Genomic DNA, 14,414 nt, shown 5'->3' on the forward strand with positions numbered 1-14,414 from the left:
ATGCATATGAACTTTATAATAAGAGGAGAAAAAGAAGCATAGAGACTCTTAAACTCTGCCTCTAAATCTGCAGAAAGAGAAAAAAACTGAACCGAGAAACCACAACGCTTAAATATTAGTAATAATAACAAGAGTTATGACATCACTGAAAAGCACAAGGTAATACAAGATGTATTTAATGGAAACCACTGTCCAACTGAGAGAGTGCCTGTCAAACAGCTGAATCTAAACATCTGTGGCTTTAAAGTTTGAAAATAGATTAAAGTTACCAGCAAGTTTAGGAAGCATTTTAGTAGATTTAGAGAGAAATCCAGACGGGTGGGATTTCTGTAACCGTTTTGCTGCCATTAGGCCTCCCAGTACGCTAATGATCAGTATGTCAGCATAAGGCTATGGTTTCAGAACATTTAGGTAAAATCTGAAACAAAATGTTTATGTTCTAACTCCTTAAATTTAATATAGAAAAGAAGACTTTAACATATTCTTTCAGGTAATATACCCTAATATAACACCCGTCTTGGTACGTTTCAGGTCAAATATTTGGAAGCAAATTCAAGTCTATGTTTACATAACCTTTCTTGAAAACCCATCCGAGTCTTTTGGATTTTAGAATGCAGTTGAAACTTGACCGGCTATGATATGCACCATTTATCATTAGGCGCACACTGAATCGCTGACCGTTGTTCAATCAATCCATCCATCAGCTTCCTGTAAACCGCTGAGGGCAATTTAGCATAAATCAAGCTAGCAGTCATGTTTTTGGACTGCGTACCCAGAACGTGGAGAACATTCGAACCTCTGGACCCAGAACCTTTATCATGCAAGTCTACAGCACTACCAACTGAGAACAATATGATACAAGCAATCGGCACTGAGCTTCTCCACAATTTTTGACTAACCTTGACCTTTTCAAACGCTACAAAGCTGGAAGTCCTGACGTCTTTAAGAAAACATTGCAATATCTGATACTCCTTGAATCTTGTGTGTGTGTGTGTGTGTGTGTGTGTGTGTGCGCCTTTTTTTCTGGCTTTGTAAGCAGTGAAACTTGCCAACACATATCATCATGGGTACACAGGAGATGTGATACGGGGGCGGCGAGCAACGGCCGCCTCGGGGAGACGGATTAGCGGGTAACAAGTCAAAGCTCGACAGGAGCAGCGAGTGAGAGTTTCAGTGACTCCAGTAATGGGATCACTGGTTAACTGGGCCATTTAGATGCTCAGGGTGATAAATAAGTTTTGCTGCGATAGCTAGTGGGCTGAAACTCGCAGCGAGCAGCAGATCTCCCAAGCTGTACATTTTTGAAGCCATTGCACGTCACGCCTTTGTCTTGGTTTGTATTATGTGTACAGCTGCAGGTTATGCGGATCAGATGTCTGCAGTGACATAAGAGCAACTTCCCCCCCACTTTAACAAAATTAAGGTTTAATTTTCAGCATTTTAAATGAGTGTTGAAAACACAACTGGGAGCTGTCCAGTGATAAACCTGCTTAATGAGCTGGGAAGCTGGTAAACACTGGCTAGCCATGGGGAGGAAATGTAATGTAACTTACTGTAGAGGTGGGTAACGCAACAAAAGGGATTGAATTTGTCTACCATTGACATGACTAAGCAAACCAAAAACAAACATGCTTCATCTAGTTTCTCTTACAAATATTTTAATTCACTTGATTTCACATGGGGGACAATTTATTGCTAAAAGTAAAAAGCGTACTAAGATGTTTGCACTAGAAACTAGACAATAAATACTTGGTCAGATTTTGTGTTTTAGCTGCACATTTCAAGCACACTGTTTGGTCCATTTTCTTCTTCTTTTTTTTTTTTTAAATCATTACATTTTATGTAACAATTTACCCAGAAGCAGGAACTGAAAATGCCTTCACAAAAGACTGTGCAGACTTGTAAATACTGAATAAACTTGTCAAACACCAACTGATTGGGATAGCGAGGAGCTCGCAAGCACCACTTGTTGTTTAAACTAAGTTGTTCATATTTTGAAATTTGTCTCCTTGGATGAATAAAAAGCCAAATCATCCACAGATTCTCTTATCATATTCACGTTGGGATTGCGGTTCAGATATTACTAACATGCCAAAAGAAATGCTAAAATGCTAAAAAGATTACTTAAAATCCAAATTTTTCAGAGGTATAAACACTTTTGGTCTTTCCTAACCCTAACCCTAATGTCTATGGCCGTATATTAGACGTAAATTAGTACTTTGGTGGATCAAATGTGGATAAAAAGACCATTGAACATATATATACACTCTAAAAAGTGTATTTGGGCTGTAGTTCATGTTATGGACTTATTTACATTAACCTGACTTAATTCTTTTACTTTAGTTATGACAACTTGCTTTCATGAGTTCAATTAACTTAACAGTCACGCATTTTATCTCAAACGAACTTTTTAATTTGAGTCGAAGTGAAACAATTAAGTTTAATGCAGCTTTACGTCTGACGTCATTACGTAAGCTCCGCCCGGGGCAGATCCTGCATCTCTGGTACCGACCGCCATTTCTTCTGAGCATCGACTGTCGACGAGATTCAGATAAAACAGTAAGTATGCTGCCCCACCATAACCAAACATTAAATAAACGGTGTAAAAATATTTAAAACTTTTTCTACCTTAAATTTGAAACATTGAACTGTGTTTAACGTCGAAGTGTCATCAGTTATTTGCTCTTAACACATTTGCTAATTGTAATTAGCCGCGCTGTTCGGCGGTTCAAATCTCAACATGTTTTAACATAACTACTTTGAGTCAGACTGAATGTTTATTTTGTATGTGTTCTTTTACGCTAAAAAACCTAACTTGAAATTGCAGAGGTGGGGGTGTTCTGTGCAAAACTAATTTAATATGATGCAACTCCACTGTGCTAATCACTGTTAGCTGCAGCCGGTGAAGCCATTTTTTCCAGTTTTCTCATGCTGCTTACTGGCGACATAATATAAAACGCATAATATCCTGACAGCGCTAAGAATCCATCGGGTGTCATTTCTCCTAAAAAAGCAATTTGTGGCTGTAGGAACATTGCGCAGTGTTCTAGCTAGCCGTTAATCGCCAGGCACTGGGCCGGGCTTAGACGCCCTCGGGCTGGGCTGAGGATTTCACAGCTTCACTTTCGGAGCTCTGCATTTAGTAGCCTGCCCCACAAACTCTGCCCCGGCTAGATCGCTTCTTGCCCTGTATTATTTCTCTGCAATTTGCAATCTACCACAGCGCACGGACAGTTCACAATGTGCATGTTTGATCTCCCTATGGTCGTCCGCGCCCTTGATTTCACCGGCTACAGAAAGAAAGAAGAAAAATTAAGATCAAATGAAAATTTCAGGCATTAGCATTAGCATTTCTGGCTAGAACCCTGTTGTATTAACTTCTTTTACCCACTTCTCTTTCCAGGCCTAGAACCAAGAATCATCAAACCACATAAGGTGAGCCATATTTTCTTCATAAAGGATTTATGTAAGCTTCTAATTTTAGAAAAAAAAGTTAAATGCAAAATGAATATGCTATTTTGATAATATGAAATATGTGTGCTCTAAACTGCAAAGTCTTCAGGATTCACACAAGTGGGGAGGTGGCTGGGGAGAGGGAAGCTGCCCTTGCAGTGGAGAACTGATAATAGTCAAATAAGCATTTTTTCCCACCAATATCTAAAGTTACTGTAATTTTTAACACTAAATAGTGGACAGATATAAAATAAGAATAGAAATGACATTTATTGTCCTTCAGTGGGAAATTTCCAGTGCAACAGCAGAAAGTGACAGGCAATTTATTCACACAAACAGACATGCATATATATTTGTGGATATATATGCACACAAAAAATGTTAAATTACAACCTAAAAATACTGTGGAGTCATTAAAAAAAGCTTACTCCCAATGTGCAACTGGGAAGGGCAATTTAAGAAATGTGTATTTGTGCATAAAAAAAAATTCTTGCAATACTAACAATATGACATTGATTAATATAGTGTTTTCAGTATGGTATTAAAAACAGTGAAATAGTTATGGTAACAAATCCATTCTGAATCTATATTTTACCAAGCAGTAAAACAATCATCTAAAGTATTGCATGGGGCTAGGGTTGTCACAGTATTCAAAATTGACTCTTGCCTCCATATTAGTTTCATCTTCCTTGCCTTCAGATTTGGCAACATATAGGTAACAAAGTTCCTCTCTTGTCCTTCTAGTGTTGCACTTAATGTGGAGATGCAAAGACTGCAAGAGGGTGTTTTCCAGAAGATCTGAATTGCTCAAGCACTACAAACTAGACCACAGGCATTATGGACGGGGTTATTCGTATCCATGCTCATATTTAAGTTGTGCATGTAGATTCAAGACCTGGAATGCTTTACTGAGCCATTTATCAAGAAATCATCCAGTCAAACAAACAGTTACCAAAGACTTAACCAGATTCAAATGCCCCATTTGTGATTTTAATCAACTTTCCACTGAGAGAGATTTTTTTCAACATATATTTCAACATCTCAAGAACAAGGAAACTGTCACGTGTGTGTTTCAGGACTGTGTTTATCAAACAAATATTTACGAGAACTACAAAAGTCATAAATACAGAAAACATTCTGACATTAGCAATACATTTAAGACTGGGATTGCTGAAAAAAAACAATTAGACTGTGGTGAAGAATTGTGTGTTAGTTCTGGTACTGATATTTTTGATCAAGACAGTACTGCACAAGCTAATCAAGATCACACATTTAATGAGACTGATTCTGAAAACTTACAGAGAGATATTGAACTTAAACTTGCATCAGTTCTTCTAAAGTTAGAAAGCAGTTTTCTTGTGTCAAATGCAGCTATTGATGAACTATTGCAGGAGTTAAACTATTTAATTGGTTCTTTGTCCCTGCCAGTTACATGCAGAACTGTAACCCAAATACTACATGATCATCTTTGCCAGTTTGACCAGTCAGTTATTGAAAAACTTGCCAGGGCCCTCTGTGAAACAAACCCTGTAAATAAAGCAATAGGAGATAAAGGCTCCCTTTCTAGTGCTTGGAGACGAAAACAATTCTATAAAAGACATTTTAAAGTGGTAGAACCTGAAGAATATATTCTTGATAAAAAAAATAATAAGTCATTCCAGTATGTATCAATCCTAAAGTCTTTGCAGCAAGTTCTTGACTGTGAGGTTATCTTGGATCAGACTGATAATTTAAATTGTGTGAATAAACTACTACAAAGAAGTAGTGTTCATACATATAGGTCTTTCTATGACGGGTCATTTTTTAGTGAAAATGAGCTTTTGTGTAAGGAGGAGAGCATTTCATTAATATTGTATATTGATGATTTTGAAATATGCAACCCTCTCGGTACATCTAAACGGAAGCATAAAATTTGTGGCTTATACTGGATTCTTGGTAATTTGCCACAGGGGTGTAATTCTAACTTGTCTTCCATTTACCTGGCTGCTTTAATCAAAACTAATGATTTGAAGTGCTATGGTTACGAGAAGGTTTTAGAACCTCTACTTAATGAGCTTGTGATTTTGGAACAAGAAGGGGTCTTTGTGTCAAAGTTGGGTAGAGCTGTAAAAGGCACAGTTCAGTGCGTGGTTGCAGATAATCTTGCTGCCCACAGTATTGGTGGCTTTGTAGAGAACTTCACAGGGTCATACATATGTAGGTTTTGTTTGGCAGTTAAAACAGACATTCAAACTACAGAGGTTAGAAGTGGTGCATTTACCCTGAGAACCAAAAGCATTCATGCAGATCACTTAAAAATTCTTCAGGAACGTGAATTGCCAAGTTATCAGGGTGTCAAATCAACTTCCATTTTATCACATTTATTGTATTTTGACATTACCACAGGTATTCCTCCAGACATTGTGCATGACCTTTTTGAAGGAGTTGTTCCTTTTGAACTAGCTTTGTGTCTGGGTGTTTTGATTAAGAAAAAATATTTCACATTGGTATCACTGAATGACGCAATAGCATCTTTCAATTTTAAGGGGACTGATAAAACTAATCGACCTCATCCAATTGCTCTCAATTTTGAAGCCAAAAAAAGTGTTGGGGGTAATGCACATGAGAACTGGAGTTTGATCAGATTTTTACCTTTGTTGATTGGACACAGAGTGCAACATGAAGAGCCAGCTTGGCAGATCTTAACAGACTTAAGGGACATTGTTGATCTTGTGGTCTGTCCTATTCACACAGAGGACTCTATTGCTTACCTTGACTTTAAGATCTCAGAGCACAGAACACAATTCCAGGAGGTTTTTCCTAATTGTGACCTTAAACCAAAACACCATTTCTTGGAACATTACCCGCACTTGATTCGCCAATTTGGTCCTTTAGTAGCCTTATGGTCCATGCGCTTTGAAGCTAAGCATAGCTTTTTTAAAAGAGTTGCACGAAATATCAAGTGCTTTAAAAATGTCCTCTGTTCCCTTGCAGAGAGACACCAGTATCAGATGGCACATCATTTGCATTTATCTGGTTTTCCTAAACCTCTTTTGGAAGTTACAAATGTTTCCACAGTAGCAACTGATGTACTCGACAAGGGAATAGTAAATGCTCTAAAGCAGAAGTTTTCAAATCTGGCCACAGTGTGCATGACTAAAAGTGCAACATTTAATGGACTGAAGTACAGATGCGGGATGATCTTGATCCATGGCTCATTGGGAGGATTACCAGAGTTCATTGAAATAATCCAAATGGTGATCCTGGCAAACCAGTTATTCTTTCTGGTCAGAAAACTTGAGGGGTGGTATGTTGAGCATTACAGATCTTATGAGCTGAAAACATCAGACAAAGAACTGAAACTGGTTGAGCTACAAGACCTAACAGATGTATACCCGCTGGAAGACTACAGAATTAGAGGAATACGTCTTGTTACTGTGAAAAGATATATCCACGTTTAAGGGTGAGGTAATACAAGATTGTACAAAAAATTAAATGCGTGGTATAAAAGACTTTTGTGATTGTATGGCTGAACTTAAAATACAGTAATATTTTAATAACTACCTTAATATTTTTTTGGCCCTCTACAAGCAAATGTCCAAACATTTGACTAATAATGTATATAAAATATTTTGTAATGACTTTAAATAGCGACCAGCATTGCTTAACTCTGTATGTACCCTTTTCTCAGATTGTCATGGCAAGTTCAAAACCTGCAAGACTGAAGGTGATTCTAGGAGAGAGCAACACTGAAAAACTGACTCTTCCAGATGGCATACCAGACTCTCTGGATGAGCTTCTCAGCAAGGTGAAGGATACCTTTGGTTTAAAGACCAATGTCAGATTGCAATATATGGACAAAGAGTTTGGTAATGACTTCTTCAACCTCAGCTCAACTTCAGACCTGGAGGACTTGGGAACAGTCAAGGTGATTCAAGAAAAAACCATTCAAACTTTTGTTGATGTCATTGAAACAGCTTCATCTTGTTCTACAGTTCACTCTGACGACAGCAGTTCTTTAGCCTCAAATGACAGTATAATCCTCTCCTCCCCTGAATCCTTGCCATCGCGAACACAACAATGGCCAGCCAACTTTCCCATTCCCATATTTTCATATGACACTGAACATAAGCTAGAGAAGGGGAATTCTGAGTATCAAGCAAACAACAAAATGTTGACGGTCACCTCCCGAATGAAGACTGACATCCTAAATAGATTAGTAGAAGAGATCTACAGATACAGAGCCTACCCAGAGGATGCACAGTTCTGTGTAGTTGCAGAGGCCTTGGTTAAAAAACATCCGTGTTTAAAAGAGCCCGGTTCATTCAATGGTTGCTACGGTTGGAAGCAAAGGCTGAAGTACAAAATGGGAAACTACAGGACTCTACTCAAATCACAAGGATGTCCAGAGTTGTCTGTAAACTCTCTTAAATCCAAAGTTAGTATTTCTGTTTCTCCTGCTGCAAAAATAAAGAAGCCAAGACGAGCTGAAGCCAACTTTTATCCATCCTTTCCATTGGGAGAAACACAAGAAAGCATGGAAAAAGAGAGAATTGAACTCTTGGCAGCAATCAAAAGGCGGAACAATGACAGGGTCATTGCGGAGAAAATGGCTCGTACCTTTGCCTACAGGCGTCAGGAGGTGGTGAATGAAGAACCTGGTATAGAGGATTTCAAGGACAGATGGCCTGCTCTGTTCCAACAGAAAGAGGTAGTAATGCAGATTGAAATTAAATGTCAAGGGTTTTGAACTTAGACTTTGGGAATGATTGAGTATTTACTTTAAGTCATTTTTTTTAACAGTAAGTTTTTTTTTTTGTTTCACAGATTAATGCGGAGTTCCAGAGGCTCATGGCTCTTCCCCTTGAGCAGACGTTCTTGGCCCAGTTGGACAGGCACTCAAATCAGCTGATTAAAGTCATCCAGGCCAAAGGAGGAGCAACACGTGCAAAAATGGCTGGCGTCATGAGAACTTATGATGAGGTATGGATATCATCAATATGGACACTGAGTGAACTAAGCTATGGCCATTTACTTTTTTCCATTTAAAACAAAGAACTTAAAGTGATTATTTACTTCCAGACTTTGTTTTAATTATAATACTTGATACACTTTCTGTGCAAAGTTGATATCATTTGAAGAAAAGCAAGTTTGCCTGTCATGTATTTCTGCTGCATTTAGTTGTTATAGTAAGTTTGTATTGTGGTATATTCATGAATTCAATAAAATAAACCTTTCTATCCTATTTGCCAGAAACCGGTGCAGTTTAGCCAAATTTTTGAGTTTCTGTTGCTTTTAAATTTGAACATTTTTAAATGTTAGACTTGTATCAATTCTATGCTGTAAGAGATCTCTTTAATGGAAAATGATATTCACTACCTCTGGTAGATTGTGCTAAGAAAAAGCCTTAACCGTAACAATACAGTCTAGTTTCACAAATTGAGATGTGAAGGATAAAATGTGGCAGAGGTGGAATATGAATAATTTTGAAGTGCAGCATTAAAACACAGTGGACTTGTGGGCTGTACATTATGGCATCTGATAGGCCTTTACTGTTGTGAACAGCCCAAATATATTAGTTATATCATGAATCTCTTCAGATTTGAAATATTGATAACAATAACTTTTCTCCAGGTTGAAGACATTGGGATTCGAAGGGAATGTGTTCTGAAAGGGCTCATCACCTTTCTTGGAGAGGATGCCAAAGACCTTATTAAGGAATACTGTGTAAGTTTTTAAAGGTTTAAAGTTGCATCTCATCCCATTCAAGCAAATGGACAAATTCATTGTCAGTTGTTTTTACCTTCTTAAATGATTTATGGACTGGCTTTTCTAAATGTGAACATCTGTTTGAAAAAGTGGGGCAGATTTGGTGTCAGAAATGTAAATTTAACGTGGCTGTATTCTGCTTAAATCCAGAAATGGTGAATTTGCTGTTCAGCAGAGCACATCAACTTCATTTCTTGTTTACCAATATGCCAAATAAGTTAATAAGAATATGTTTTAGAGTCATGGTATTTTGATACCAGCTCCAAAATATCTGAGAAGCAACACAAATATGCATTTTGTATTGAGTTCCACCCTAAGATGACCATTGGCTGGATCAGTATTCTGCTTTGATATAAAATCTAAGAAATTGTTTTTTAAGCTAAAGCCTGTAATATGATGGAACATATATAAAGCTATATACATGCATTATCTTTTCAAAAAAATTAAAAATCACCCTTTGAGTTATTCAATTTGTAATGCAACTTCAAACTTGGAACATTTATCAATGATATTTCAAATGCCGTAAAACACTCTTCAATTCACAAGCTGTACATCTTATACTTGGTGCTTGCATTTACAAGGCTTTTATTTTCCAAATTCTGTAGTGAGAGATTAGTTACAGTGTTCAAGTTTTAGCATATTGTTTAACTCACTACAGGGCAGCAGCGGAGATGATGCCCAGATGGAACTCAAACAACTCACCATGGCAGTGTTTGTGATTCGGAAGGAGGGAGAGGGATTGAAAGAACCCCCAGAAGACATTGGCATCGTCATTGAGGGAGTGGAGGTGTTGCAGGACCTGACTTCAGTTGCCTCAGCATGTGCCCTGCTTCTGGGTTTGATATATTCCCTTAACCTGGCTTATCCAAAGGCTCTGCGCTTCACATTTGAAGTGTTCCAAAAACTCTTCATGCAGCTTGAGCAGCACAAGATGTCTCCCAAAGTTAAAAATTTGTTTGGAAGACTTCAGACCTCACAGTAAAGACACTGGCATGTTGTGCAACAGGACAGAAGATCATCAGTCTTCTTTGTTTGGACAGAAGAGCGCCATGTTTTGGAAGCTTAACACCTCAAGAAACTGCACTTTGTGAACTTCTTTTGGGACATTGTTCATATTAAAGCCACAAGTAATACAGAGTTTACTGGATAACAATTGTGACTGGTATTTCTGGAGGATGTTTACTGATGAGGTTGTGATGAACATTATCATTTTGGGAGTAGGTCTTTTTTGTTTTTGACATTTCATAAAGTTACTTGGTTCATCTCTTTGGTTTTGTGTGTGAAAAATATACAAGTTAAGGGGAAAAAATTAAAGTAGGAAAGTAGTAGGCTACTGCAGTTTGTGGACACTTTCACAGAATTTTCTTTTTGCATTTTTAAAAAAATTTGAATCAACAGATTTATGCAGTTTTTTGAAGGAGGTTGAATGGATCTAGATCATAATGTTTACTATTCTGTTCTTTTCTGGTGTCAGTTAAATTAACGGATTTGGTTTAAACTAGGCAGCTATTACACCACATCTTTGTTTGAAAACTTGCCTAAATATTTTTTGGGTATTGCTCTTATTTTCAGTGTAAAAATAGTCACTAGTGTCATTATATTTTATGTCAAAAACATGTTCTCAGCAAATGTTATGGTTTAAGAGTGTGGATTTTCTTTTTTAGGAGGACTTGTGTTAAATCTAAAAAAACAATTTTTTTTCCTGAGGAATACTTGTGGATTCTACAACCTCACACAGGGGTGTCCAAGTCTTGTCCAGGAGAGCTACCATTGTGCAACTTTCAGATGGACCCTATTTCAATACCGCCTGAAGCTAGTTTCTGAATTCACACAACAGCAGACATTCAGCTCAACAGAGGCGTTGTAATGAGCAGTTAATTTGATTCAGATGTATTGGAGATGGGATGCATCTGAAAGTTGCAAGATGATGGCTCTCCAGAACTGGATCTAGCAGGTCGCTGAAATGTAATATCCCTTATGAAGTTTCAAAAGATTTGTGTAGCATGTTTAATGCATAATATTTTGTGAAAAACCTGTAAGTTTGTGATGCTTTCACAATAAAATTTAAAATGTTCCATTTGTGTAGATTTCTTATTTTAACCAAGTGGAATTTCTGAGTAGCATGAAGGTATTTTACTCCTATTTTAAAAACTAAAATAACATGCTAAAAAAAACTTTTAAAATGATTTAAATGCAAGCTATATTTTAAGTAAAATGTGAGTGATAATTTAATATGGGGTAGTTTAGTTTTTTAAGTTGGAACAACTTAAAATTTTGAGTTGACTTGCTATAAAATTAAGTAAGATGGATTAAATTTTTTTATTTGGAATAAAGTAAATGAATTGATTAGGACTGACTTAAATTTGTCAAGTTAACCAAACTTAATAAATTAGGTTGGATAAAATTAATTGAATTACTTGTTACCAATTGAAGCAATTCAATTAAGTTGGATCAACTATTTTCTTTTTAGAGTGTACAACCCTAAAAGTTGAGTCAAAATGAAAGCCTTAGATTTTTTTACTTTATAAATAAAACTAAAAAGTGAATAAGCTTATGAAAATACTGTACGTTAGCAGACTGAAATCGGCTTCCTCCACATCTGCTTTCACTCTGAAAATTGTCATCGCCTCTTGACAAAATTAAGTTTGAACTTTGGACCAAAGCTACTGGGTAAGATCGCTGCTACAATAAAAACTACAGCCAAGCCGAGGGGAAATGTGAAAGCAAGACAATGTTGCAATGTATACCCTCAGGCACGTTCACACGGATATAGCCGCCCTCGTCCGCGTTCGTCGCAGCCGAGAGCCACGGTGGTGCATTTCCACACCGCCATAGCTGAGGCATTGTTTGCCAGCGACGGCGGACAATTAACTGCCTTTCCCGTGTGAGACGACCAATTTCGCCCGAGCCCACGTTTATTAGATTCCGCCCTGCTTCTATGAATATGGAGGAGGGTTGGCACCGTAGGGGACAATGCCCTGCTCCTGTCCCACGCTGCACATTGAAAATTCTCCCCACGGCTACGACACGAGACAACGAGGCTCTTTGAGCTCCGGGGCGCTCAGACCCTGACAGAAATTTGTAAATTCTGTATGTATGTCGCTCGGGAGAACGTAGAGAGTGAGTGTAACTCAAAAGTCCTAATCAGACTTGAGGAATTAGCTCGGCTTCTTGTTTTCATTGACAGAGTCGGGATTTCAACATGACGGGTGAATTACAAGCGCAACAATTTTCAGCTACTGTGCAAAGTTTCTTATTGTTAGCAATGATGCAAGAAAGAAGATACAATATTTAAATGGTGTTAAATGATTGGAGAGCGCCTGAAGGTTTCCTGTTAGGGTATCTTCAGACAACACTTTCAGTTATGGCCTGGAGGGGTTAAGCTGATCTATTGCTGAGACTGAGGTAGTGAAGTATGAAACTTTAACTAAGCGTAAGCTGCTGTCTCTTTTTCCACAATGCCGGTTTCAGTGTAAGCACATACCAAGTCAATACTAACGAACGTAATACATCCACTTGGAGGAGGCGGCGGTGATGCAATGAAGAGCGGATGGAGTGTCTCAAGGTCAAGCACAGGACAGCGTCAGAGAGCAGTTCAGGCAGGTGTGCACTGTTGGGAGTGTAGCTGCAGAGGACGACCGGGGAAGTGGTACGGGTTTCCGGGGAGAGGTGTTTCCGTAACAGAGAGGCGGTGACTCAATTGGATCGGGTTTGGAACCCAAAGATTTCCAATGAGAGACATAGAGAGTGTGGAGGGCGAGTAACTCTGAAGAGTCGCTCAGACATCGCAGAGAAATTGAATAAATCATAAGCAACTCGAGCAACAACACGTGACTGTACCTCACAGGTTAATCATCATGCGATGCGTGGTTGTCCAGAAGCTTCTGACATCCACAGGGGAGTTGATGAAATAACTGCAGCCACGTGTGAGAGCTGCACACGGCAACCACAAGGTTCAAGGCAGCAGCTAGAAAGTCAATCATCGTTGCTTCATATCTTAAGGAAACACACAAAGGTGCTAAGTTGGGTGGTATTACTTCAGCAGATTCTAATTTCAGAAGCAGGAAGTCCAATATTACGTGAGAAGCACCTGTGTCACTTGATGCAGGGCGACCAGCCTAAGAAATCAGTTTGACCGCTCTTGTTTAGAGACGTCTGCCCGTTCAGGCCCCGTGACCTGACTGTATAGGTCAGCTTTTAACAGCTGGATCAAAGTTCCTCAGCAGATTCAGTGCTTAGTTGTCTGCTTACAGAAGGTTGTGTGTCGGCACTGCAAGTATTTCCACTGGGACTCAGAGATGTTGCTGTAGATCCAGTCAAAAGCAAAAACCCACATCAGTCTTTGTGTGGTTGCTTATGCACCTTCACTTGATGCTCCATGTTAAAATACTCCGAGTTGCCTTGTTGCTGAAATGTGCTATACAAACAGACTTGATTTGACTTTTCTCTGTAAATGTGTGTATCAACCCCAGAAGAAATGTTAAAGACCTTGTAAAGATGTTGGCTGAGGCTGGTAAGAGTTAACCACAGTGAAACAAGACCCGTGCCAGTATGAACCGAAAGGCCTCTCAGCTAGGAATAAGCCACTACTCCACAAATCGCTTAAAACTCTCCATATAGCAAAAAGACTAAGGGACAAAGACCCAGACCTTTGGAAACAAGCCTTGTGGTTTAAGAAAATATCTGAGGTGTGTAGCAGCAATGGCCGCCATTGAGTTTGGATTAAAAAACAGGGAAATCTAGCAAATCAGAGATCATCATCCAAACTGTGAAGTATGACTGTAGTCTCCAATTGCAAACTAACCTTCTGTCCCATCCTCTTTGGATATTTGTTTGAATTTTACATGTTGGTTTTGTAAATGGATTCTTTCTTTGTTTTATGTCTACACTTCCTATCTCCTGCGTGCATCTGGGTCCTCTTTATAAAGCGTAAAGATTTTTGTTCAGGCAGGGAAATGCAGCAGTAAACAGCTTGGATGAGGGGATGTACAGTATAATGTTGATTGTTATGAATAGATTTCCAAATGCACCAACATAAAGATATGACCTGACCTTGTAGGGAGGAAATAAGCAGCTTCTCTGCTTTCCTTCTATAGACATAAACTGTAGGATGTTCTCTGAAGGCCAAACTTCAAAATCTCTGCATGACCAGCAGGAATTTTTTTTAAATTGAAGCTTCAGTTCCACGTCCTACCCTAAGGAAAGAGATTGAC

At 38.5% G+C, this 14,414-nt stretch overlaps 2 protein-coding genes across 2 annotated transcripts in view; one reads left to right on the forward strand and one right to left on the reverse strand.

The window, feature by feature from the left end:
• LOC122835583 overlaps positions 1-14,414 on the reverse strand; it is a 99,412-nt gene that overhangs the window by 25,174 nt on the left and 59,824 nt on the right. The gene's annotated exons all lie outside the window — the stretch shown is intronic.
• On the forward strand, positions 7,055-10,495 carry LOC122835924. The gene is made up of 4 exons (XM_044125411.1): positions 7,055-8,143; positions 8,260-8,415; positions 9,067-9,159; positions 9,860-10,495. The coding sequence occupies exons 1-4, from the start codon at positions 7,070-7,072 to the stop codon at positions 10,181-10,183; spliced, it is 1,647 nt and encodes a 548-aa protein (XP_043981346.1). The 5' UTR covers positions 7,055-7,069; the 3' UTR covers positions 10,184-10,495.

The sequence above is a fragment of the Gambusia affinis genome, linkage group LG08, assembly GCF_019740435.1.
Source record: "Gambusia affinis linkage group LG08, SWU_Gaff_1.0, whole genome shotgun sequence".
NCBI classification, from domain to species: Eukaryota; Metazoa; Chordata; class Actinopteri; order Cyprinodontiformes; family Poeciliidae; genus Gambusia; species Gambusia affinis.

Excerpts from the sequence above, each read along its gene's own strand:
- LOC122835924 (XM_044125411.1), top strand. The coding sequence starts at position 7,070 with ATGACTTTAAATAGCGACCAGCATTGCTTAACTCTGTATGTACCCTTT. Across the intron at positions 8,144-8,259 it reads CTCTGTTCCAACAGAAAGAG|ATTAATGCGGAGTTCCAGAG; the intron begins GTAGTAATGCAG and ends TTTGTTTCACAG. Across the intron at positions 8,416-9,066 it reads TCATGAGAACTTATGATGAG|GTTGAAGACATTGGGATTCG; the intron begins GTATGGATATCA and ends ACTTTTCTCCAG.